The 23,512-nt window shown below is 46.3% G+C and overlaps 2 protein-coding genes across 2 annotated transcripts in view; both read left to right on the top strand.

Moving 5' to 3' along the window:
* The first annotated feature begins 5,105 nt into the window (after positions 1 to 5,105).
* Positions 5,106 to 20,503, top strand: LOC144936581 (sodium channel protein type 3 subunit alpha-like). Its single transcript, XM_078863804.1, has 4 exons — positions 5,106 to 5,414; positions 10,668 to 11,366; positions 20,021 to 20,153; positions 20,496 to 20,503. Exons 2-4 carry the CDS (start codon positions 11,097 to 11,099, stop codon positions 20,501 to 20,503), a joined length of 411 nt encoding a protein of 136 aa, XP_078719930.1. The 5' UTR covers positions 5,106 to 5,414; positions 10,668 to 11,096.
* A 1,244-nt stretch (positions 20,504 to 21,747) lies between these two features.
* The window catches only part of LOC144933847 (sodium channel protein type 2 subunit alpha-like), a 40,262-nt gene continuing 38,497 nt past the window's right edge, over positions 21,748 to 23,512 (top strand). Inside the window, exons 1-2 of the mRNA XM_078859057.1 lie at positions 21,748 to 21,816; positions 23,081 to 23,209. Coding sequence (XP_078715183.1) covers positions 21,785 to 21,816; positions 23,081 to 23,209 — 161 coding nt within the window. The 5' untranslated portion in view covers positions 21,748 to 21,784. The remainder of the gene's footprint in view (positions 21,817 to 23,080; positions 23,210 to 23,512) is intronic.

The raw sequence follows: 23,512 nt of genomic DNA, 5'->3' as shown, positions 1-23,512 counted from the left end.
TGTCTGAGTGTATCATAATTGTGTTGTCGTTTTCCTGTTGAAGTGCTAATCGGTGATTATTGGCCGAAATGTGATCACCACGAGCCCGCTTGCTGGTCGTGATGCACAACGACAAACAACAACGGTGGCCGAAGCAGCAGCAGCAGCGCCTCTTAATGAAGTGAGCGGAGCAGCAGGTGTAAATTGGCCCCCCTGTGTTTGCTCTGAGCTTGAATTTCACACCGCGGGTCCCTGGGGGGGGGGGGGGGCGGTAACAGCTTCAGTGTCACTCGCTTGCGCGCAGGGCCAGATGTAGGAAGTGTCTTTGCCCCCCTCGGGATATCAGAACAGAAAATACCCCCCAACCCCGTTACCCCTTTCTGAACACCTCTACTCCCCCTCGTTAGCCAACACATTAAGGTAGTGAAGGTAATTCGACACGTAGGCTTTCGCGACCAATATTATTCACGAGAAAGTTATTTTTTTTTGGGGGGGGGGGTCATGTAACAATCAATATAGCCCCCCCCCAAAAAAAAAACCGTTATCATGAGCAGTGAAGGGAGCACAATTCGTCCATTGGCAGGCGGCGTGTGATGGGGTGACATGTGGTTACTCCCACCTCTTCCAAGGTGTCTGACCAGCGTGGAAGAATAGGCCAAGGGTTCCGCGTAGAGCGGCTCTCTAGAGCTCCCTCGAGTTGAGGCCCTTCTGCAATCAGTGGTTATAAGCAAGCAATTTCAGGATTGCACCTTTATCAGTTCCACTTTAGGTAAAAGTATTACGTATCCATCTCTGTATATTGAACTTCTTTCGCACCGTACGTAGCCAACCACGCTCATCGACAGTATTGGTTCGGTGTACTGTATATTGCTCATATTTAAACGACAATACAATTAAGCGGTCATCATGGGTGCCCTTTATTGAGTTTGGGGCCAATGCCCCCCCCCCCCGTTTTGTCCCCACGCACCGACATGACGCCTAGGGGAGCTGTCAAACTCGGTCCAGAAAGCAGCGCGAGTTTGGTAACAAAACACACGGATGCCCCTCTTCCCAAACACACCTGCGTGTGCCTATAGATAGATAGGTAGACACAGATACGATGCATGCAAACACCGCGGGGGTGGGGGGGGGGAAATCTCTTCATTCCATTCAAACACAATGATCGCACCTTAAACAAACCTGGCTAAAGAGGCGAGAGACGACATTGCTGACGTAAATCGATCCGCCTTTTGCCTATCGGGTGAGCGTTTTCTGTCCGCCTAGTTATTTATAAATGTACTTCTCTGTCGGCTGCTGTACACAGGCCCAAAGGTCAGAACGCCAAACGGCCAGCATCGAACAGCACTACTGACGGTATCATTGACACGAGCTAATGTTAGAACACGTTCACATTACACGCTGTCTTTTAACCCTGTGATGCAAAACACCGTGATACTCCGTTCACTCCTCTCGGGGTCGCGTCTGGAAGAACGGGGTCGAGGCAAAGATGTAGATTTACTCACAGAGGGTGACTTACTGATGATGATCCCTTTCATGTAATACGATGTTAAACGTCTTTTTATAAGCCACGGCAAGAATCTAGAACGTGTGTACAAAATGACATCAGGCTGACATTGTCAAGACTGACAAGGTCAGTCCTTTCGTCCCCCCTCGGTCTTTTCTGCCGAAGGACCATTGCCTGAAACGTTAGTCTACTCTACATTGTCCGTCATGAGGCAGTGCGAATGACGAACGTTGCGTTCATCGAGCTATGAGAACGGTGTTTCATAACGTACTGTATGTATATTCATATCGAGACGTTAGTACAACGGCGAATGAAACTCAATAAGCACGGCCGGTTTTCGTTGTGACGTCGCTTAAGCACGGATGGGAATTAATCAAAACTGAAATGGGTTGGTGGGTGGGAGGCGTGCGTGTGTGAGTGTGTGTGTGGGGGGTGGGGGCTTTCGTCCACTTAAAATTAATGCACAGTCTCCGATTACGAAATGACTTGCAACCTTATAGCAATGGTAAACATTTGTATTGTGTGCGCTTGCGGAGACCCCCGCACCCACGCAATGTGCCGCATGATCCGCGTGCGCCTTTGGGTGGGGTGGCTGGCCAGGTGTGCGAGGGTTAACAGCCAACCCACCCACCACCATCACCGCCGCGCGGGCAGGAAAACAAACGTTCTGATTTCGCGAAGTGAACAGGATGGGGTCGGAGGAGTAGCAGGGGGGTGGGGTGGGGGGAGGATGAAGTCGAAGCGAAGAATCAAGAGGGCGCACTGTGCTTGTCTGCCCTCGCGTGCGGAGGAAGAGAAAAATCGAGAGCCTGAATTATGAGAAAAAAAGCGTTCAATCCCAACGAGGAGGGGTGGCTATCACAACGGTCGCTGCGCCGAGTGCGCTTATCAATGGGTGATCTCCACGGCAGTCAAGCGATGGCCGAGCGGCGTTGTGTGTGTGTGTCGGTAGGGAGGTCTACACGATGCGTGTGGACGTGAGTGACCTTTGTTGCAACTTTGTTGACGAGAGCACACCAACAAAGAAGGGCCCATTGTCAGCCTCGCGCGGGGTCAATTACATCGGTTCAGAAGAACTGGCGTGTAATTTGCGCGGCCGAATTGTTATCGGGCCATTATGACCCTGCGTGGAAATTCAACAAGGGGCCTCTCTCGTGCGCACTCTGCGTCATCGCCGGGTAACTATACGAGCGTGGATGTTAATAGGATGGAACAGTTTGCCCGATTTGCAGTGTAAACTCGCATGCGTTTGACTGCGAAATAATCATGTGAACGGAAAGGGTGAGTGTGTTGGCTTTGTGTGGCCGCCGCCATGAACAACGGAACGAGAAGCGGCCAGAGACTGACGAGGCGATAACATTGGAGCAGACTCTATCGCAAAGCGTACCCGTCTAGCGAACCAGCCGCTAGTACTCGCTGCTCGTACTCAACATTTCACTGGCCATAACCATACTTCTTATCTCACCTACAGCGATTAGCCGGGGCCCTTTTTCACTTTTTTTTTTTATCAAATCGGCAACCTGGGTTCGATATCGTTCCACGTCTAAGATCAGGGGCGCCCCCCCCCCGCCTCGTTACCTACGTGCACTGACCTATCGCGGTGAAGTATGGTCAAGTGACCTCTATGACCGTCACGGCACCGTGGTGCCCTTCATCTAGCGGTGAATAGGCAATTTATTAATAATTCATTGTGAATGTATGCACTTCAAATTATGTCTGCATTTGACTTTGTCAGAGGAAGAGAAACAGCTGTCAGCTTGAGGAGCTGGGGGCATTTTCCAGCAGTGGATTGACCATGGCTGATCATGATAAACGAATGTATTTTTTAACGATGTCTGTATTTGACTCGTCAGCGAGAGAGAACCATTTTCATTGATTTTTTTCTCCCACCCCGTAATGTATTCACATTTATCCCCAACCCTGTGGTGAATTCTGGATTGTTTGGAGTGGATAAATGCTTCTCGCCACTCATTCTCTCTCTGTGCAGAGAAACTAAATGATTGCCGCATATTCGAGCCGGAGATGTTGAAACCGAAAAAATAACAGACACGCGAAATTATTTACGTTCAGCATGATAACGGCCCATGGAAATCGGCGGAAGTCAAGATTATCTTGAAGTCATATTCAAATGACCAGATCTATAAAAACTCAACTGTTTTATATTTTACCAGGTAAGGCCCATTGAGCTATATAGCTATTTTTCAGAAGTGGTCTGGCCACAAATGATAGCTCAACGAAGTGGCTTGTTATCGTGTGGGAATTTATAGCAGGCAAATACTCTAAACGCATGATTCTAAATGTGGAGAGAAAAACCGGAGGACCCGGAGAAAAATCCACGCAACCACGGGGAGAGAGAGACACTGCAAACTACAAATATGCAACAGGCGTCAGGGTCGGGATCGAACCCACGCCTCCTGTACACCAGGCGAGGTAGTTAACATCTCGCCATCGTGGCGCCGCGGTATTCCATCCGATCTCATCAGATCTCGGAAGCTTAGCAGAGTTGAGCCTGGAAAGGGCTTGGATGAGTAACCAACGTGATTTCCGTGGCTGGCTGGCTGCATGCTGCGCTATTTGGTCGTCGGCAAGCGTTGCACAGTAACATCCATTGTTGTACTGTACTTCTATACGCCGTGTCGAGGCACCTTCATCAACCCGTACTGACAAGCGTTGTGATGTATGGTCACATAAAGCTCCCCCCACGACCCATCCCGCAGTGTATTGGTATATGGGGCAGGACATGTGCATGAATGTAATTACATGCGCCTAATCTTCATAAACCTTTCCACGTAACGTTATTTTATCCGTATAAAGAAATCATCATTATTGATTAGTGTATTGACTCACAGATAGCATATGTGCCAACTACTAATGCACCAAACTGTCATATACGTGTACGTACTATGTATATACATTAATGATCCGAAATGGTGTGTAGTCAAGTGCAGTTTTTAAATACGATATTGTATTAAAAAGCACGTGACTTCTGGCCTTAACCCACACACTCCAAGCACACGCGTCACTGCAGTAGTAATACGACACTTTATTTATCCCGGGACAGACCTCAAAGAGTCTCGAGATTCCTTGTTCAATCGGCTCCTGCATTGGGATGCTTGGCCAATCCCGTTCAGGAGTGTTTTTGGAATGTGGGATGAAACCGGAGTATCCGGAGAAAACCCCACCACGCGTATTGAGTGAGATGGCACTCGAGTCTCCGCCCAGGTAAATTCATTCACACATCGCTCGATCGCATCCCCTGGCGAACACCTTGCAGCCCAAGCATACCACACCTGGCATCCTCAGGCAGTCGTCCATCCAAACAGAAATAAAAATGGCTCAGTTTCGTTGAGCTCCCGTCATGCGACGACGCTTGCGCGCGTTCAGGGTTGATCCGATTGCGAAGTAACCACTCAGTCTACCCAGCTCTCCCCACCACCAACACCACCACCATTAAACATCTTGGCTCACTCAACCTCCCATCACTCCCTCCCCACGTCGCTTAAGCATCCCCTCGTCACCCCCCGCCCCCTATCCTCACGCATCCTCCTCAACCCAGACACCCCCCCCCCGTTTCATCTGCGCGCATCCAGGGACTGCCGCCAATCACAAACTCCCTCTCGCTCTCGCTAACGGCCGCGAGGCAGGCAAAGTCTACGATCTCCCATCGCAGGCAGCAGAGCCCACCCCCTGCGAATGAGCTGAGCTCTTCCTCGAATTTCCATCTACTATAGCCGCCCACTCCCACCTCCACCACCACCCCACCCGAACCCCAACCTTTTCCATTAGTTGCCGCGATAATGTGTCGGCCCTGAGCCTCTTGCGCCCGATGTAAGCCGTTGTCTCGACGGCTTGCTGGCGCCCGCCAGCTTGGATGTTTGGTGTTCACAGTGACTGGGATTGCACACGGCCACTGGAGTATGTGGAACGCGGGGTGAGTACACGTACGTACGCGTCCGTTGTACACGTGCGCGCGCGCGTATGTGTGTGTGCGCGCGCCGTGCATTAGTCTCGTCTCCACCCAGTCGCATGGGATGTTCGACACGGAGAATCCGAGGTGGAACAGTTTCTGGGATTCTGCCGACGAGTTGGTGAGTACTCGCGATGCACTTTTGATATACGCGATTATGTACGTATACACGTATACGTAAAGCGCATATGTATGTCCTATAGAGGGGTAATTCTCAAATGTGTTACCGCATGTCTTCGTTTTTTTTAGTTTACTGTGAATGTCTTCGGCCCTTCAAACAGCACCGCCGATGAAATATGTATAGCTTGACTTACATAACGGCGTATGAATCCACATACGCGTAATACACATGACCCTGTTCCTTGAGTGTGCATAATTGGCAGCATAATTAGGAACAATACCATTGGGATTTTCGTAGCTGTAGTGATTTTGTAAAGGGACATCGGTTCCGTAATTATACACTTCTACTTATACGAGCTACGACTCGTTCGCATCTACGGGGGGGGGGGGGGGGGGGCTTTCATGCAGAAGTTGATTGCCAAAGGTCGATCGTGATTAATATTTTTTTAATCAGCAACTATGGGGAGTTCTTCACAATATGAACCATTCAAACGAGCCCCCCGAACGGCGCGTGACCGCAACCTGTTCCTGTCAGCGCCATCTGAGCAAGCGTTATGCTTCTGAAAAACAGACAACCACTGGGATGATGCAAGCGAGCTTCGCACGCATGTGCGTGCCACTAATCAGGAGGGAGAACGCGAGGAAGGGAAGCCGTCAATCTTGGATTCGCAAAGAGAAAGTGTGCCGCTGCCCGTGTCCCCAAATCGTACAGGCCAATTTGCCATTGTTAGAAAATTACCCGCATTTTTTTGGCAAATCAGAGCTGTTCGCGTGCGTGCGCGCGTGTCTTTGTGTTCGTGGGGAGCGATAATTGCAGCGGTTAGCGCGGTGCGCTGCGAACCCGGCCACCAGAGTTCAATTCCCGCTCACAGCCACCACCAGTGACGATTATCTGAACCGGTCCTGGGCTATCCCTAGATCGACTCAGCCTCAAATGAGTACCTGGTGCAGTGAGTAGACATCGCCACTGGGGAGACAAAGGCGGTCGGGCGTGGTGTTGACCACCCACCCCCTCGTGTGCCACAGTGCCGGCTTTCATAGGTGCTCGCTAACAGCACTTGCCCCAACAGTCTGTTAAACCTGTACGGGGGATCTCTGTCTTTTTTTTGTCTTCGTGTCCAAAACGTGCTCTCTAACGGCACTTGCCTCTACAGTATGCTGAAGGCTATACGGGGGATCTTTGTCTCGTGTACAAACTGGCAACGGCGCTCTTTTCCGATGATGAGCCTGAGCCAGGGATGGAAAGTCCACATTTCCGATTTTTTTCCTCTCTCTTCATATTATTATTTATTCTCCATTAATTACAAATTTCCACATTAATAGCAAGTGTGCCCTTTCCTGCCCTCTAACGGGCACAGAGATTTCGCTTGCAAATGTGGATGAAATTCTCAGCGTAATCTCGTTTGCGCGATATATATAGAATCCTCGTGATATTTTACAATAAATGATCAATCGTAATATTAGCTTCGCCCAACCGTTGTCATCTCTCGCCAACCTGTGAAGAAACAATATCTCTGCCTCGCACCTGTACACGAGTTGATTTCATCGCTCACGACGTTTCGCAACACATACACCATTTCAATATTATCACGAAACAAATGGCAGGCGTTTTGTCAATCTACGGCGCACGGACGGGGGTTAATGTGGGCCAGAATGACGCCAGGTCGACTTTGTCTCTCCAAACGGTGACATTTACACACTCGGGCAACACCAACAACCACAACCGTCGTTCGCCCCAAGTGGCGGTGTACGGCACTTGTGCCAGGCTAGGTGCACGTTAAGACAAACACGAGCGTACGCACGCACAGACGCTATTCCCAAAACTGCGTTTTTTACAACGGGCCTCTTGTTTCACGCTGTCATCATCACCACCCCCAACAGTGTCATCAGGCGAAACGGCACCGAGTCACAAATCCTTACTCCTTGCAACGGAAGTCTTGGGCAGTAAGGGGCCGTCCATAAATGACGTCACGCACCTAGGGGGGGGGGGGGGGTCAGACATTTGTGACGATGTGTGACGAGGGGGGTTTGACAAATGTAACGTCACATCAAAATGCGCAACTTTAAATAAATATAGACAACACGTTTTACTTAATGAAATAGATTTGTTTTTATAAATGTGTTCTCATACAACATCAGAGTGCAGCGCCACATTAAATACGCACTACAATGACAATAGTTTAAAGCGATTTTAAGCATGTTTTTTTTTTGGGGGGGGCAGAGCTTTTTGACGTCATATTTGAGGGGGGGGGTCTGACGTCATTTATGGACGGCTCCTAAGCAAAAAACTGCACAGCACGTCAACATATTTCAGCACAAAAGCAAACATATAGAAGGTACAACAAATACATCCCCAGCGGACAACCACAGATTTTTAACAGATGTCGATGGTTTTAGCTCCGTGCTTAATTATCCCCATTAGGGTTTAAACGGCATCGGCGTTAATGTTAACAGTTGCTTTCATGAATAAAATACGCCATTATTTTATGCTGTAGCCTACTTACTAAATCGTCCGTCAGATCTCGGAAGCTAATCAGGTTTGAGGCCTGGATAGCGCTTGAATATGTGACCGCCGTCAGTAAGAACAAGGTGTTGTAGGTGACTGCGGGGCTAACGCTGCGGGCAGCAGAGGAGGGCAGAGTTAGCAAAATTAATTGTTGTGCTGTAATTCTAGATTTGAAGCTTTCGTGACTGCAATGATTCATATTCTTAGGTTTTTTCGGTAAAGTCACGTAGGTAAAAAATTAAAATTGATAAAAGTAAAATAAAAAATAAAATAAAAATCTCGACGTTTCGTGCTGTGACGGTTCCACCTGAAGACGGAAGCTTGTGTTGCCTCTGAAACGTCGTGATTTCTATTTTATTTTTTATTTTATTAATTTTTATTTTTATTTTTTTACCTACTTGACTTTACCGAAAAAACCTAAGAATATGTTGTGCTGTACTATACAACGACGTCTACGCTCGCCGTCTTCAAACCCGCACTGACCGACCTGTTGAAGTGCGGCCAGGCCCGTTCGGAAAACATGGATGAGGAAAAAGCCAGAGGTCTATGGCATTATTAAAATGGTTAATGCATGTACTTGGCTTGGGATTTCGTAGGATTTGTCGCTAGAAGGGACGATGGCCGATGGTCACAAATAGTGACGGAGTCAGAATCAGAAAAATCGGAATATGTATTTAGACACTGGAGGACTCCAATGAGCTATCAAGCTCACGTTACCACTACAAACAATAATAAGTATAACCCGTAAAAACAAAGTTTTTCACTATAAATCCTTTATATGCGTGGCAGCGAACTTAATATAAAGGATTAAAAAATATATTCGCCTGTGGAGGACGCGGGGATCGATCCCGCGACCTTTGGCATGGGAAGCGAGGGCGCTACCAACTGCGCTACTCCGCCACGGCCTGTGGAGGGGTTACGCTCTGGGCTCTTACACTCTGACGTTCAGCCAAAGCCATGAATGCGTTCTATTTGAATATATGTAAAATAAATTTTTTTTGCCTAAAAAGTGTAACATTTTGGGAATTCTTTTTCACGAACAATAATTGTCTGGCACAACGAGTCTGTGTGGAAAATGTCAGCTCGATTGGATCACGGGAAGTGGGTTAAAAAACGACCGAAAGATTTGCACTGTCCTAAGCAAGCCAGCAAGCACGCAAGCAAGCAAGCAAGCACGTGAACTTAATATTAAGGATAAAAAAAAAACATACGATAGGAGTGCAAAGTATAGGAATGGTAAGCAAATGGCACAAAATAGACAAGTAAAACGAAACTACGCTTTATTTTACCAGGGAAAGCCCACTGAGGTATTAGCTTCTTTTTAAATCCTTTATATTAAGTTCGCTTGCTTGCTTGCTTGCGTGCTTGCTTGCTTGCGTGCTTGCTTGCTTGCTTACGACCGTGCAAATCTTTCGGTCGTTTTTGAACCCACTTCCCGTGATCCAATCGAGCTGACATTTTCCACACAGACTCGTTGTGCGAGACAATTAATGTTCGTGAAAAAATTCCCAAAATTTTACACTGTTTAGGGAAAACAAATTAAATATTTAATTACCAATTGCTTAATACTGGCAGACAATCATCTGACCCATAGGTGGCAGCCATCTCAAACCAGAGGACGAGAAGACTCTAGCCATCACGCATATTAAGGATTTATAGTCAAACACTTTGTTTTTACGGGTTTACTTGTTCAGAAGTGACCTGGCCACAAATGATAGCTCAGCTAAGTGGCCTATCAGGCAAAAAAAATGTCTATCAGCCAAATCATCTAAATGATGGAACGCTTCCGAAGGACCTCGACTTCCGAGGAGATGGAGCGATGAAATAAGCTCGTGCGCAGGTGCTCGATTACATGGAGTATTAAACGGGAAGATTGTGAGAGACGGCGATGGATCTTCATCCATGGCCGTTCGTGATGAATTCAAATCACAACACACACACACACAGTTGCTTTTTGTGTTTTAGCACGGTTGGCTACGTACGGCGCGAAAGAAGTTCAACAGACATAACCAGGTGTTGTTATATGATTCTTAACGCTGGTTATTTCTTTTTTCCCTGCCCCCCCTCCCCCGCCCCTCTCGTCCCCTTCTTCTAGAAATAAAAAGAGCGCAAGCAACGGCAGGTGGCATCCACCCATGGTTTATTGATCCCTCTCCATCTCTTACAAAGCAAAGGCATCGATGTGACATTACTTTCGCGTGAACGAGCACGCTGGTGCATCGCACGATTTGGACACTTAAAATATTAAACGCACGCACCTCGCACACATCACACACGCCGCGCACACATTACACAGCCGTTTCCACACCAAACTGCAATGCATACATCCGAAAACTGAGACGAAACATTTTCCACAAATATATTTCATCCTCGGTAGCTTCGCAAAACCACACTGCGCGGGTACAATCATCAAGGACTTTACACACACACACATATTATATTCGCATGCAATATACAAACATACATAGACGATCGTGACTGAGTGGCGCACATCTTAATGATGCTCGAGAAAGGTCAGAAAGTTTTTATCTTTGAGCGCAAATAATTCGAAGAATTACAAACATTTAAATTGTTGCGTTATTCCCCCTCAGAAATAAGGCAGCGAGCGGCACCCTGAAGTTCAACATTGTGCTCGCTCCTTACCACGTACAAACGCACGACACCCATAATCGATGAACCAAGTAACTCGCCTCCCGTGGTGTTGGAAAAACGAAGCACGCATTACCAGTACCAGCTCCTAGCGCAGCCACAACAACGACAACGACCACGACCCGAAACCAAACCATAGCGCACATTTTCGCGTAGCAAGATCGCGCAGATGAGTACCCAGCGTCAACTCGTGCTGAAAGACGAGGAGCTATCGTTAGTCTATGGTTGAAGTGAGACTCAAATGAGTACCCTTTGTCATCGCAAGGGCTGCCTTTGTCCGCGGGATAGACCGGCGATCTGCTGCTGTTATCCCGTGCTGGACTAAGGCGCGTGCACTCACAAGGACGTGGACACGAGGTACATTTAAGACAATGGCATCGTCACTGGCACTGCCTCTGTCCGACGGCTTTTTCCGCCGTCTCAGCAAGGAGTCGCTCAAAGAAATCGCCGATCAGATCGCCGAGGAAAAGGCAAACAAGGAGGCGGGAGACAAGAGCCTCCTGGATTTTGTTGAGGAGGAACTCAAGCCTCTCAGCTTTCTGGAGGCCGAGAGGAAGCTGCCGTTCGTCTACGGGGACGTGCCCAAGGAGCTCATCTCGGAGCCCCTAGAAGACCTGGATCCCTTCTACAGGAACCAGATGGTGAGATGGGTGCGGGGAAGTTACTAAAACTATGAACTAAGCTAATTTTATTTTACCAGGTACGGCCCACTGAGCTATATAGCTCTTTTTCAGAAGCGACTTGGCCACTACAAATGATAGCTTAACCGAGTGGCTTATTGCGTGGAATTTATAGCGGCCAAATACTGGAAACGCGCGTTGATTCTAAATTTGGAGGGAAAACCCGGAGGATCCAGGCAAAAATCCACGCGACCGCCAGGAGAGAGAGAGAGAACATGCAAACTCTAAATATACAGGTGTCAGGGTCGGGATCGATCCCACGTCCTCCTGTGTACCAGGCGAGGTAGTTTTAACATTTGCATGGGGAGGAAGAGTGAGCACACTGATTGGAAGGTCAGATGTATATCTTTTGATGTTATATGAAGAGGCGCCATTGACGGAAACATGTTATGTATATATATATTTTTCCCTTTCGAGGTCACAGTGTTATTGACGAATGTGTTGACAATTTTTTTTAAATATTTTATCAAGAAGGACTCTGAGGTTCGAGACACCTGGTCGAGGAGGGCCAACTGAGTCCTCCCCAGGGTGTCCAGACCAGATGCAGGTGATAATGCGTGCAGCTGGCCTAATTGGTAATTGTAATGCAGAGGCAACGTGTGGGGGATAATGCACCAGCGTTGGCCTCCACCAGATCACTCCTCTTGGGAAGCTGCTGGGTAGGCTGCGTGAGCGCCTGTCAGTACGTGCTGATGATAAAGCCACTGCCAACGCATTCCACATTCCCAGTCTGGGCGTGTCTATGGGACTCTATGGGTCTCTGTTTGCGAGGCTGTGGGTGTTACGTATTATGGGGAGCGGTGGTTGTAGCGGTTAGCGTGCTGCGCTACGAACCTGGCGACCCGGGTTCGATTCCCGCTCACGGCGAACACCAGTGACGATTATCTGAACCGGTCCTGGGCCTCCCTTAGGTAGACTCAGCCTCAAATCAGTACATGGTGCGATGTGTAAACATCGCCGCTAGGGAGACAAAGGCGGCCGAGCGTGGTGTTGGCCACACACCCCCTCGTGTGCCGTGCCGGCCTTTATAGATGCTTGCTAACAGCACTTGCCCTTACAATCTGTTAAGGCTATACGGGGGGTCTTTGTCTGTGTTACGTATATGTCGTTTAGGCTAATGGCGCAAACGACACCGTACAAAGGACACACATAAATGAGAAAATAAAAAAATGCCTTGGATAGAATCCTGACTCCGAATCATTACAGGGGCGGAAATATGAGCGTATTTTGAGGTGGGGTAAATAGAGTTACGCTATTTCGCCGAATCATAAGACGCTATGCAAAGTAAGACTCTCATCCCCAAGTGTAGTAACTAAGTTTGTTTAAGTTCATAATAGAGGTTTTTTTGGGTTAGATCGCGTAAATATATAAATGTGTCGCTAAAACCCGCCACCACCCGACACAGACAACTAGTAAGGGCTGTAATGTAAACAGAACATGTCGATTCGTCACTTGAGCTCTCCAACACACCGGTGGTGCTGTACTAGTGACGAATTAGCCACGTTCTGTTCCCATGACAACCCTTACTAGTTGGCTGTGTCGGGTGGTGGCGGATTTTAGTGACACGTTTATATATTTACGCGATCTAACCCAAGAAAACCTCTATCATGGATTATATTGGTCGCGAAATCCTGCCTATTAAGTTTATAAAACGCACTCCAAATGTTATCTGAAAAACTCGGCCAGTGTGCGGGCATGGGTGGGTGGAAGCGCACGAGCCCTGGGCTCAACGCTTTGGGACGCAGGTGACGTCATTACGTAAGTGTGCACCGTGACGTCACCAATCTGCATTTCCCCCGCCCGCCCGCATGCGAGCGAGCAAGCCAGCAAAACTTTTTTTTTCTAATGTAGTACGATACAGGGTTAAATACGTGCGTCTTGTTGTGCAGAGAATATAGCAAATGTTGTACCGACGAGGGGAAATTGACAAATGTGGTCCTACTGGAACCCGAGGGACCATATTAAGGTTGCAGGACAATGCTTCATGTGGATGGTTGACCTTAGAGCTTTGAGGATACGTGGCTTTAAACATAAAAGACGCCAGTATCTAACTTCATACATTCTAACAAAGCACTTCGCCAGCTCTTGTTGAATTTGTGCGGCAATTACAGTCGTGGGTTGCTTGACGTTTTTCATCTACGAGGAAACTAGGGGATCGGTGGCGCAGTGGTTAGATAACTTGGCAATTAACCCAGTAACATATGAGTTCGACTCTCGGCCACCATCTGAACCGTTTCAATGCCTTCCTATGTTCACCAACCCATACTAACCAGCGAGGCACAGTATGGTCAAACATCCGCCATGACCGAATGGACTGATAAAAGGCTGTGACTTATTATGTCAACACTGCACGTGATTTTCACAATACATTAAGCTCACTTTTTGTATCCTAACAGTCTTGATTCTCATACACGCAGCACGCAATGAACATAAATTGTTGTCTTTGTTGCTCGTATTAAGAGATGACACGCATCAACCCCATTGAAGCTTAATTTGGCTACGCCAGTTTTAAAGGGTAAAAACCTACTACTATATTTTGCCACTGGTAAAGGAGGTCTCATAGTGTAAATGCTTACCCCGAGCTCTCAATACTCTGATACTGCACTGTTTTTGAGTTGTACGCCTTTTGGCGTCATCTGGTCCAACACAAATGGAGACTAGGCTCTAAGGAAAGCTGTCTCGGGTGTGGACCAATGAACTTCAAGGACAGTGCATATCATTACCATTATCAGAGTTGTTCATTTTTGTTTGCATTTTGACTGCTTGTGTTGCGGTTATTGCAAACATGATGCCTTGTATAAAGGTGTCAGTTTTGTACCAGTTTAAAGGGTAAAAACCTACTACTATGAGTACGCCAGTGTTCTTCAATGCAAGGCCTGCGGGCCACTGGCGGCCGGCCCCTGGTGGCCTTTAGTGCGGCCCCCGACAATACACAACATGTGAAAACACACCCCACCATCATCGTACTGCGGCCCTCACCAATGATGAAGCCTCATCGGCAAAAGTGCCCCCCCCTCTGAAAATTAGTGAAGAACACTGAGCTACGCTGTGTTCGAATGGACGTATATCGACTTGTGCATAATTGTGAGCAACACTACGTCCAAGGACTCTTTTTTTTAAGGAGGGTCCTGCATCAGGATTTCATCTTAAGATATTTTCAGAAAAGCAATGAGTGGTTTACGCATATGGGAGGAAACCGGAGAGCCCGGCAAAAACCCACATGTGAGAGGGGGCAAACACTATCCACTATAGGTGGCATATACAGGACTTAACAATCATATCATACTGTATTATAAAAAAAGTTTTGCTGGCTGGTTTTCTGACTGGCTAGCCTCTTGGCTGGATGACGCTCAGACGGGAAAGTGCGTGGCGGTGACATTGCCAAGCACATCTGCGGGATTACGCACCTCCAATTAGCGTGGTTGGTTACGTACGGTGCGAAAGAAGTTATACATACATGCACACATGAATCACATCCCACAGCGTTGAGCAAGGTTTGTGCATGCTTACGACACGCCTCCCCCAAACGCACTATGCTCCCCGGCCGGGTATCCTGAGAAAATGCACGAGCATTCCTCGTCTTTTCTTGTCTTGCTCTACGAGGGATTTTGATCGTCCAGAAGCTACCCCACCCCTACCCCTGCCCTAAAGATTCCCCCATATAGCCTGAACAGACTGTTGGGGGCAAGTGCTGTTCGCGAGCACCTATGAAGTTCAGCACGGCACACGACAGGGTGGGTAGCCAAAAGACCTCCCCGCCCCGTGGTGATGTGTTTACGTACCGCACCAAGTACTCATTTGAGGTTGAGTCGACCTAGGGGAGGCCGAGGACCGGCTCAGATAATCGCCACTTGGTGTTGACCGTGAGCTGGAATTGATCTCGACCCTTCCCCCTACCCCTGTTGCACGTGCACAGCCCCTCTTCCCCGTGTCCCATGGGAGGGGCAGGGGGGTAATGGGCGGAGTCTAAACAGAAGGAGGCGGCACCTAAACAAGAATGGGCGGGGCATAAAAAGGAAAGGCGCAGAGCCAGAATAGGAAGAGATGGCGGAGGGGATTATTCAGGAAGGGGCGGAGCCTAAGGAGTATTGGGGAGGGGCATGTAGAGGAAAGAGGTGGTGGCCTACAGAGGTTGAACTTCGCTGTTGAGTTTTAGTGTGAAATCAAATCATGTGCAGAGAGGTTTTAGTGCCAAGGATGAGGCCACCGGCCAGTTGTGAATAATTGCTGTTGTCATACGTTTGGATTATGAACTTCTTTCGCACCGTACGTAGCTAACCGTGCTAATCGGGAGTGTGCGGGGAAAGGATGACAACACTCAACATGAATTGAGCGAATGTGTTTGGTGGAGTCAATCTGTACACTTTGGTTCTTTCGGTAAAGTCACGTATAAAGATAAAGTAATAAAATAATTAATAGCATATTATTTAATTTATTATTTTATCTTTATACGGTAAAAGTCAAGAACCAACGAGTAATTCCTGCAGTCACGAAAGCTCCAAATTAAGATTCAATCTGTACAGTCAACGTTGTATTTAACCAATTGAAATGTTGACTGACCAACAATGATGCAGGAAATGTTGACAATACCTTCCGATACAAAACATTTCTCGAGGTTTCTAGTGATGGTCATATCAACGCGGTTGGCTACGTACGGTGTGAAAGAAGTTCAAAATGCATACATCACTTGTGATGAACAAAAATAACATTCTGCATTTACAGCCCTTTTTTAATCCTAGGTGCAAGACCAGACGTCAGCACGCAGGCGGTGTGACCTGGTTGGTATAGGACTTGTTCAGATATCACTGACGCTAGCAGTGGCCGGGAATCTAACTCATGGTGCTGGCTTGATAAACCCGTACGCGGCCATATCGATTGCCTGTAAAGTTTAGAACGTATTCATAATATTGCTGCAGTTATTTTAGTTTGAAAACAAGTGTACACTGCGACATACTCGCAGCTACCAAACAATATTTTGCTGTCTTTTCTTGGATTTTCTGTTTGCACATAGTCACTTTAAGATGTTTTCTTGTTCATGTTTTTGTTTTTTTGTTTGTTGCGGTTGCACCCGATTCAAGAGCCGAATGGCTCACAGGGCTATACCTAATAAATGAAACTTGAAACTTGAAAACTTGAACAGACAGCTGACTCCGTCTTTAAGCCCGTTGATCTACTGTATGGAAAATAATGTAAACTTTTGGAAGTCTTATACGTACATACATAAAGAAAGTTATATTTCTCAATTATCAAATATCTTTAGTGCTGCCGTAGTGTTGTATGTAATATGTATCTACTGTATAAAGTTTAGTACATTTCACGTGAATTATAAAGAGCAATGGGGTGGAGCGGTGGCGCAGCGATTAGCACCCTTCCATTTGAATCCGGTTCCCGAGTTCGATTCTCGTATATTGCTTCCAACCATTGGCAAGTATTAGTACCTGAACCCCATTCACCAACCCACACTGACCAACATGGTGAAGAGAGGCGAGAAAGATGTAGTGGATATGAGTTGGAGACTGTACTCTACAGATTTAGAATATTTATACTGCCTGAGCTATAAGGCTCTTCTTATACACCATGGGGCCTGATAAAAATAAAAAAAAGTTTTAGAATTAATATTAGTTTTAAGTTTGCATTTTCATAGTAACATATTAGGTAACGGACAAACAAACCCTTCAATCTATTATCATAAAAGCCCTATGCATTCCGTTTTTCAGTTAGTCCGTCAGCTAAATGATGAGCCTTTCAGGAGGCCTGCATAAAAAATGTTATAGAAAGTGGACCCCCCCGCCCAGATGTGGGAGTAAAAAGTTTATCCAACAGGTTTACAACAATTGTCGACCCCCCCACCCCCCAAAAAGAAATTTATTTTGTAGGCATATTTCCCTACACACCATACATACAATAGTTTGAGTAGTATCTAATGCCTCCACACCCTACATACTATAGAGTCAGTAGTATCTGCACTCATGGGGGAAGGGGTGGGAGAAGAGGACATCAGTGGGGTCGAAATTCTGGTAATGAAAAGTTTCTTTGCTCGTTTGAATGAAGAGTAGAATCATGCAGTGTCAACTCTAGTTCAGCTGCGCAGCCTCTTCAGTCACAATTCCTTCACTCAAGTTCCCAATTGTAATCTACCTCACCAACTCTAACATGTGTAATGACAGGGTGCCACCTGTCGGCCAGGAGGGGTAATCACTGTTATGGGCGCGTTATATAATAACCAACTAGAAGGGGGGCATATCTGGGTTAAAGGTAAAAGGCGGGGTCATTCGGAAAACTCCGGGAAACTGCTCGAAGGTTTTAGAAGGAAGTATATAGGGGAGACATAACCGAAGGTTCGGGGCTGTCGTTGGGTCCTGGCTGAGTCGCTGCTCGCCGTCATCTCTCTTTATCATCCGGCCACATGGCCGATCCTCTGCATGGCTCCCATCGTCATCATCGCTACATTAGTCAGTCAGCTATATAGTTAGATGCCAACGATGGGGCTGTGTAGAAAGGTCGGCTGTGGGTACCTATGTAGATACGTTTCTATATATCGCCCAGTGTTTGTGCCCAAGTGTCAGAAATAAATAAGAAGCCCTCTACACGTTGTGTGTCGGAAGTCACTAATTACACATGTATCAGAATTAACTTTGGATAACAAACCCTCGCATCTTCGGCTCCATGTGAAAAACTCCCAGGGGCCCCTTGCATGTGTAGTCAGAACTCCCTGTCCAAACTGGCATAAGTCTGCCATGTATATTGCACGTTTTTTATCCTTTTGATCTCTACCCTTTGTTGTGTTTATTTTAAATTGATTAGTCCCTTTTATCTTGCGGCTTTCCTTTACACCAGTGACTGCTCCCGTAGTTAATCATTAACATAACGGAGTAGCGTGGTTGGCATAGGCCCGTTCAATGAATTACATTGCATGTACTATGTCCGATATTTAATACAAAAAAAATGTAATATTGTCAAATGCAAGCTCTTTAAAAAAATCAATTACATCTTAGCCCGTGTAAGTGGATATTTCGGAACAAAATTTTTTTTTTCCCTTTGCTGCATCTTAACATGGGCACACTGAGACGAATATCAATCTAATACCGTTATTAGCTGGTGTGCCATTTCTATGAGTTCAAACTATTTGTAAACCCGATAATGGCTCTTATCAGCACCAACACTGAAAACTGAACAGTGAAAGAGTTGCCCTGTTTGAATGCCCGAAGTGGGGTTTAGAGGTAGCTTTAGGTAGGATCAGTGGGTGGGCTAATACTAGTGGCTGGTTGTGTAAATTCTTGAGGCTAGGGTCGGTGTGTCATCAAGAGCAGCTGGTCGGCTAGGGCTATCGTCAGCAAGAGAGCAAGTACTAGTCGAGAGTTGGCTTGACAGAGCCAAAACTCTTAATTGGTTGGATAGTTAAGGGTTGGGGTAGGTCTAGTATTAGTGGATGGTGGCTCGTTCGTTTAGGATAGGGGTAGGTCTAGTATTAATGGATCGGGGCTAGTTGGTTTGGATAGGGGTAAGTAGTATAAGCTGGTGGGCTAGTTGGTTAGGGTTTGGGTAGGGCTATCATTTGGGTGGCGAGTGCACTGTGCCCACATACTGCTAGCTACTCTTACCCAACGCAGGGATATCATCTTAGTTTTTGCAGCTTTTGTTGCTGGTATTTACACACAGCTGTATGTAACTCTGACGGCCTGTCATGCTGTTCCACAAATGAACGGAGTTTGTAGACTAACTTTGACATGCACATGCTATGACTGGAAACAATTTCTGACGTGTCATTACTCTATTGTATGGATTGCAGAGGTGTCATTGATGGATCAATGAAAACATAGCTTGCAATGTTACGGGCTTATCTCTTATAGCGCTGCCTCCTATAACGCTGTTTCCTTACACTGCCATTTGTCCTGGAGGACGATTCCTGCGCGGATCAGCACACACATGGAAGAGAATAGACGTGGCGTTGCCCATTGGGCGCCTGTCTTTGCCCACATATGGTCTTGTCGAAGCCGAATCGAGGTGTCTGTTGTATCGATCTGCTCACAGTCAATTCGACAGCCACGTTAGAGTATCGATTCACCGAGGGTTAATCGCTGCGTCGATTCATTGGCAATCCACAGATCGAGTAATCCCATTGGTTAGTGTAGCTACCCGTGGAGCGTGTGTTCATGGCAGACGGTGGTTAACCTTACACAAGCTCCGACAGAATGCACTGGTGAGTACATTAATGACTGTATTTATTTACGTAAGCTTTACAAGTATTTTTTTCTGAAATGCTTTAATACATTTATCATGTGTACAAGTATGATTATTAAGGCTATTACCGATACCACGATGAAGCCCTGATTTCGCTCATAGGTAAAAAAATAGTGGTTAGGGACACATCTCCATTGGAACCATGTTATAATGACCTCCTATAGCGCTGTTTCATACAGCGCTCCATTTACAAAGAACGCATACTGAGTGTTGTAGGAGGTATCCCTGTATACTGCGTAAGAAAATCTGTCTTTTATTTTCGATTCGTACATGTTGCACGTCATGTTTTTCTCATAAAGCAACCATATTCACCACAATGTTTAAATGATTGCCACTCCCTGTTAAAGCTGTGTGCGTGTGTGCCTGTGTTGCAGACGTTCATTGCGGTGAACAGAAAAAAGAGGATCTACAGATTTAATGCGACAAACTCCCTTTATTTGTTCAGTCCATTTAACCCCGTGCGGCGCATTGCCATCAAGATCCTAATACACATATATCCTTTTATGTGTGCGTGTGTATCTGTGTGTCAGTGTATCCCTGTATGCATATGTCTCGTGGTGTGTGTGTGGTAGGGTGCATGTGATTGTATGTGTGTATATTGTGGGGAGCGGTCGGGTAGCGGTTAGCGCGCTGCGCTACGATACCCGCTCACGGCCAACATCAGTGACGATTATCTGAATCGGTCCTGGGCCTCCCCTAGGTCGACTCAGCCTCAAATGAGTACCTGGTGCGGTGTGTAAACATCGCCACTGGGGAGACAGAGGTGGCCGGGCATGGTGCTGGCCACCCATCTCCTCATTTGTCATGCCAATCTTCATAAGTGTCCGCAAACATTTCTTGCCTCTGCAGTCTGCTGAAAGTTATACGGGTGAACTTTGTTTTTGTGTGTTTTAGTCTGCGTGATTTTGTTGGTATATGCTTATATTAGTTTATGTGAGGGCTTGGTAACCCCTCCACTTTAATCTCCTTGCCAATAACCAAAACACTCACTGTGGAGGAGAAGCTACCATTCCTCTTTTAGAAGCTGGACCGGTACCATTTACACCTCTGGGTGATGGACAGTCTTCCATTTGGGGCAGGAAACTGCTAAACAACAGGGAATGGCTGTTATGAACAAAATCATGCAGGGGTAATGGGAGCATAGAGGCGAGGTATGGGAAGCTGTTGTGGGCTCACCTTCCCATCAACTATAAGTGAGGAATGGGGTGGTCGTGGCTTTCACCCCCACCGAAAATGAACATCAGTGGAAGGACGCAGGCAAGGCTGATCAGTCGGATGATTTCTATGACTTGTCACGGATGCTAGCTAAAGTAGCCTCTCGAGATTAGTCATCCTGTTGGGTGAATTTAATGCCCAAGTGGGTGATGATATGGCCCAGAGTGATTGTAAAATATGGGCTGATCATCTCAATAATGGTAGGATGTTGCTAAACTTCCCTGCAGCCCATGGGATTGTAATCACCAACAAATGTTTTCAGCATCAGCACATGCACATATCATGGATGCACGCTGGGTTCAAGAACATGGACTATATAGTGACGAAACAGCAAATGCAGGCCCATGTCCTTAAGACCAGGACCTACCATAGAACTGATCTGCCCACTGAACATTGACTTGTCATCTATAAGATGCGTCTGCCATACTCCCACTGTTATGGTGGGTGTACCTAGGTAGACCACATGGAATGTGTTTAGATATGATCAAGCACGTGACAACCTATTTATTTAAGCGTAGAAGACTGGTGAACATGCACAGATTTGACGCGGTGGATCCCGAGGACTGGAGTTTGCAAATCCCTGATCATACAGAACCTATTGGAGGCTACATAGCGCTTGGTCACAGGACTCCTTTCACATTTTTACTCAGCTGAACATATTTCAGGGGGGGGGCAGGTCAATAAAATTAGCATGACCTTGACGAGCCGGCAGCGGTTGTCCTATAGAGACGCTGCCCTCCACCATGGGGATGTGGCATTTCGACCATGGGATTAGGGCCGGCAAACTACAGTAATAATTCCAAAGTTTCACAGGTGTCACCTACCACCATCTCCTCCGTGAAGCGAAACCCCTTTTCCTTGACTACCGTCACACAGCCTTCACCTTGGTCATCGTTGGGACTATTTTAACGAACTGCGTGTTCATGGCGATGGACAAAGATTACGTTCCAGTGGAGTGAGTTTTACAATTGCTGCACTGTCTCTACACGATGGTACAGATCATCCTGTTTCACACATTGGTTGTTAGGAGTCGGATATTTCAGTGTAAGTGTTTGTGGATTTGGTGAAGTGCATGAAACATTCATATATCTTCTTGGTTCTTTCGGTAAAGTCACGTATAAGGAAAATAATAAATAATAAAAATAAAACATATTTGACTGCAGGGTTTCATCTTCTTAGTTCTTTCGGTAAAGTCACGTAGAAGGAAAATAATAAAAATAAAACATAATAAAATAATTCTCACGGAAAACATAATAAAATAATTCTCACGGAAAACAGAAAGTTCTGTTTTCCGTGAGAATTATTTTATTATGTTTTATTTTTATTATTTTATTATTTTCCTTCTACGTGACTTTACCGAAAGAACCAAGATGATGAATCCCTGCAGTCACGAAAGCTTTAAATCGACATTCATATATCTTTACGTTAATATAATTAACCCAGAATGAATTCTAATGATTTCAAATGCAACAAAGCAACGTAAGTTAAGACTGCACTGTATGTTGCGTTCACAAGGTGGGTTTTATCATCGACTGAATAGGCCACTTTGGAATAATGGACATGTCGACTTTAAGGTTATTAGATGGGTGTTTGAGTTAAAAGTAATGTCTGTTACCGTTTGGGTGAGATAATTGTACTTTAACAAAGCCACTAGAACATAACCTCTTAGCCTCTGAAATCCAGATGCATGGTGGGGAATATTAGAAATGCAAAGGCAGGATAGAGATAACGATGTGGAAGTTTTCGAATAGAACATCGCAGCAAAGTGCCGTAGATGTAATGAAGTGAAGGAGGTTGTGATGGGTGGGATACGTGGACCTGGTGGGGGAGGGGAAGTTACCGAGACAGGCATTGAGTGGCATCGAGACACAAACAGTGACCAGGGGGAAAACCTAGTGATGGTCAGACTGCGTGAGTGGGCCTTGAAGGACGTGTCAATATTTCAACTACGAGTATATTTATAGCCATATTGCGGAATATTGAAAGAGAAAACGTTAAATATTTTACGACTTAATTCATCTGTTGAAAGTAAGCAATTGCAAGGTGGTAGTGAGATTAATAGAATTAGCCATTATGCCCATTCATCTCGGGTGGAACATTATCTCCTCTTAAATATGTATTTCATTAACTTGAAACTCAAGTGTTATTTTAGCTAACTGTCTAACATCCCCCACTGCAGATGTCCTTGACAAAAGTGATGTATTTTCTTACAATTCCAGGTACACCATGAACACCATTTACATGATGGAGGTGGTGATCAAGGTCCTGGCCCGAGGATTTTTCATGGGGCAGTTCACTTTCCTTCGTGACCCCTGGAACTGGTTGGATTTACTTGTGGTGATCTTTACGTACGGAATATCTTTATATTTGCTTCTCTATGTGTGGGCTTTGAGGGAGATGAAAGCTGCGCCGTTACAGTGGTTTGTGGACTGTGCTATGGTCCAAATATATTATTCACGACCGCTGACAAGTTTTCTTCCCAGCCAAAGAATTGTCCTGGACCATTCTACGTCTAGTAGAATGGCACAGGGGCTCTGCCTTCACACTCTACGAACCACACTGCTCCTGAAGGGCGTTAAAGTATAAAATGAGTATAAAGTTGTCCAGTCTATACTGTACTTCTATTGTAACAAAACAACTGAAATAATTGA

Source organism: Lampetra fluviatilis, chromosome 1 (genome assembly GCF_964198595.1).
Source record: "Lampetra fluviatilis chromosome 1, kcLamFluv1.1, whole genome shotgun sequence".
NCBI lineage: Eukaryota > Metazoa > Chordata > Hyperoartia > Petromyzontiformes > Petromyzontidae > Lampetra > Lampetra fluviatilis.
This window is presented reverse-complemented; position numbering and strand designations above follow the sequence as displayed.

Coding starts and splice junctions, on each gene's coding strand:
- LOC144936581 (XM_078863804.1), top strand. CDS start 11,097: ATGGCATCGTCACTGGCACTGCCTCTGTCCGACGGCTTTTTCCGCCGT. Junction 11,367..20,020: donor CCTTCTACAGGAACCAGATG/GTGAGATGGGTG, acceptor CCTGTGTTGCAG/ACGTTCATTGCGGTGAACAG.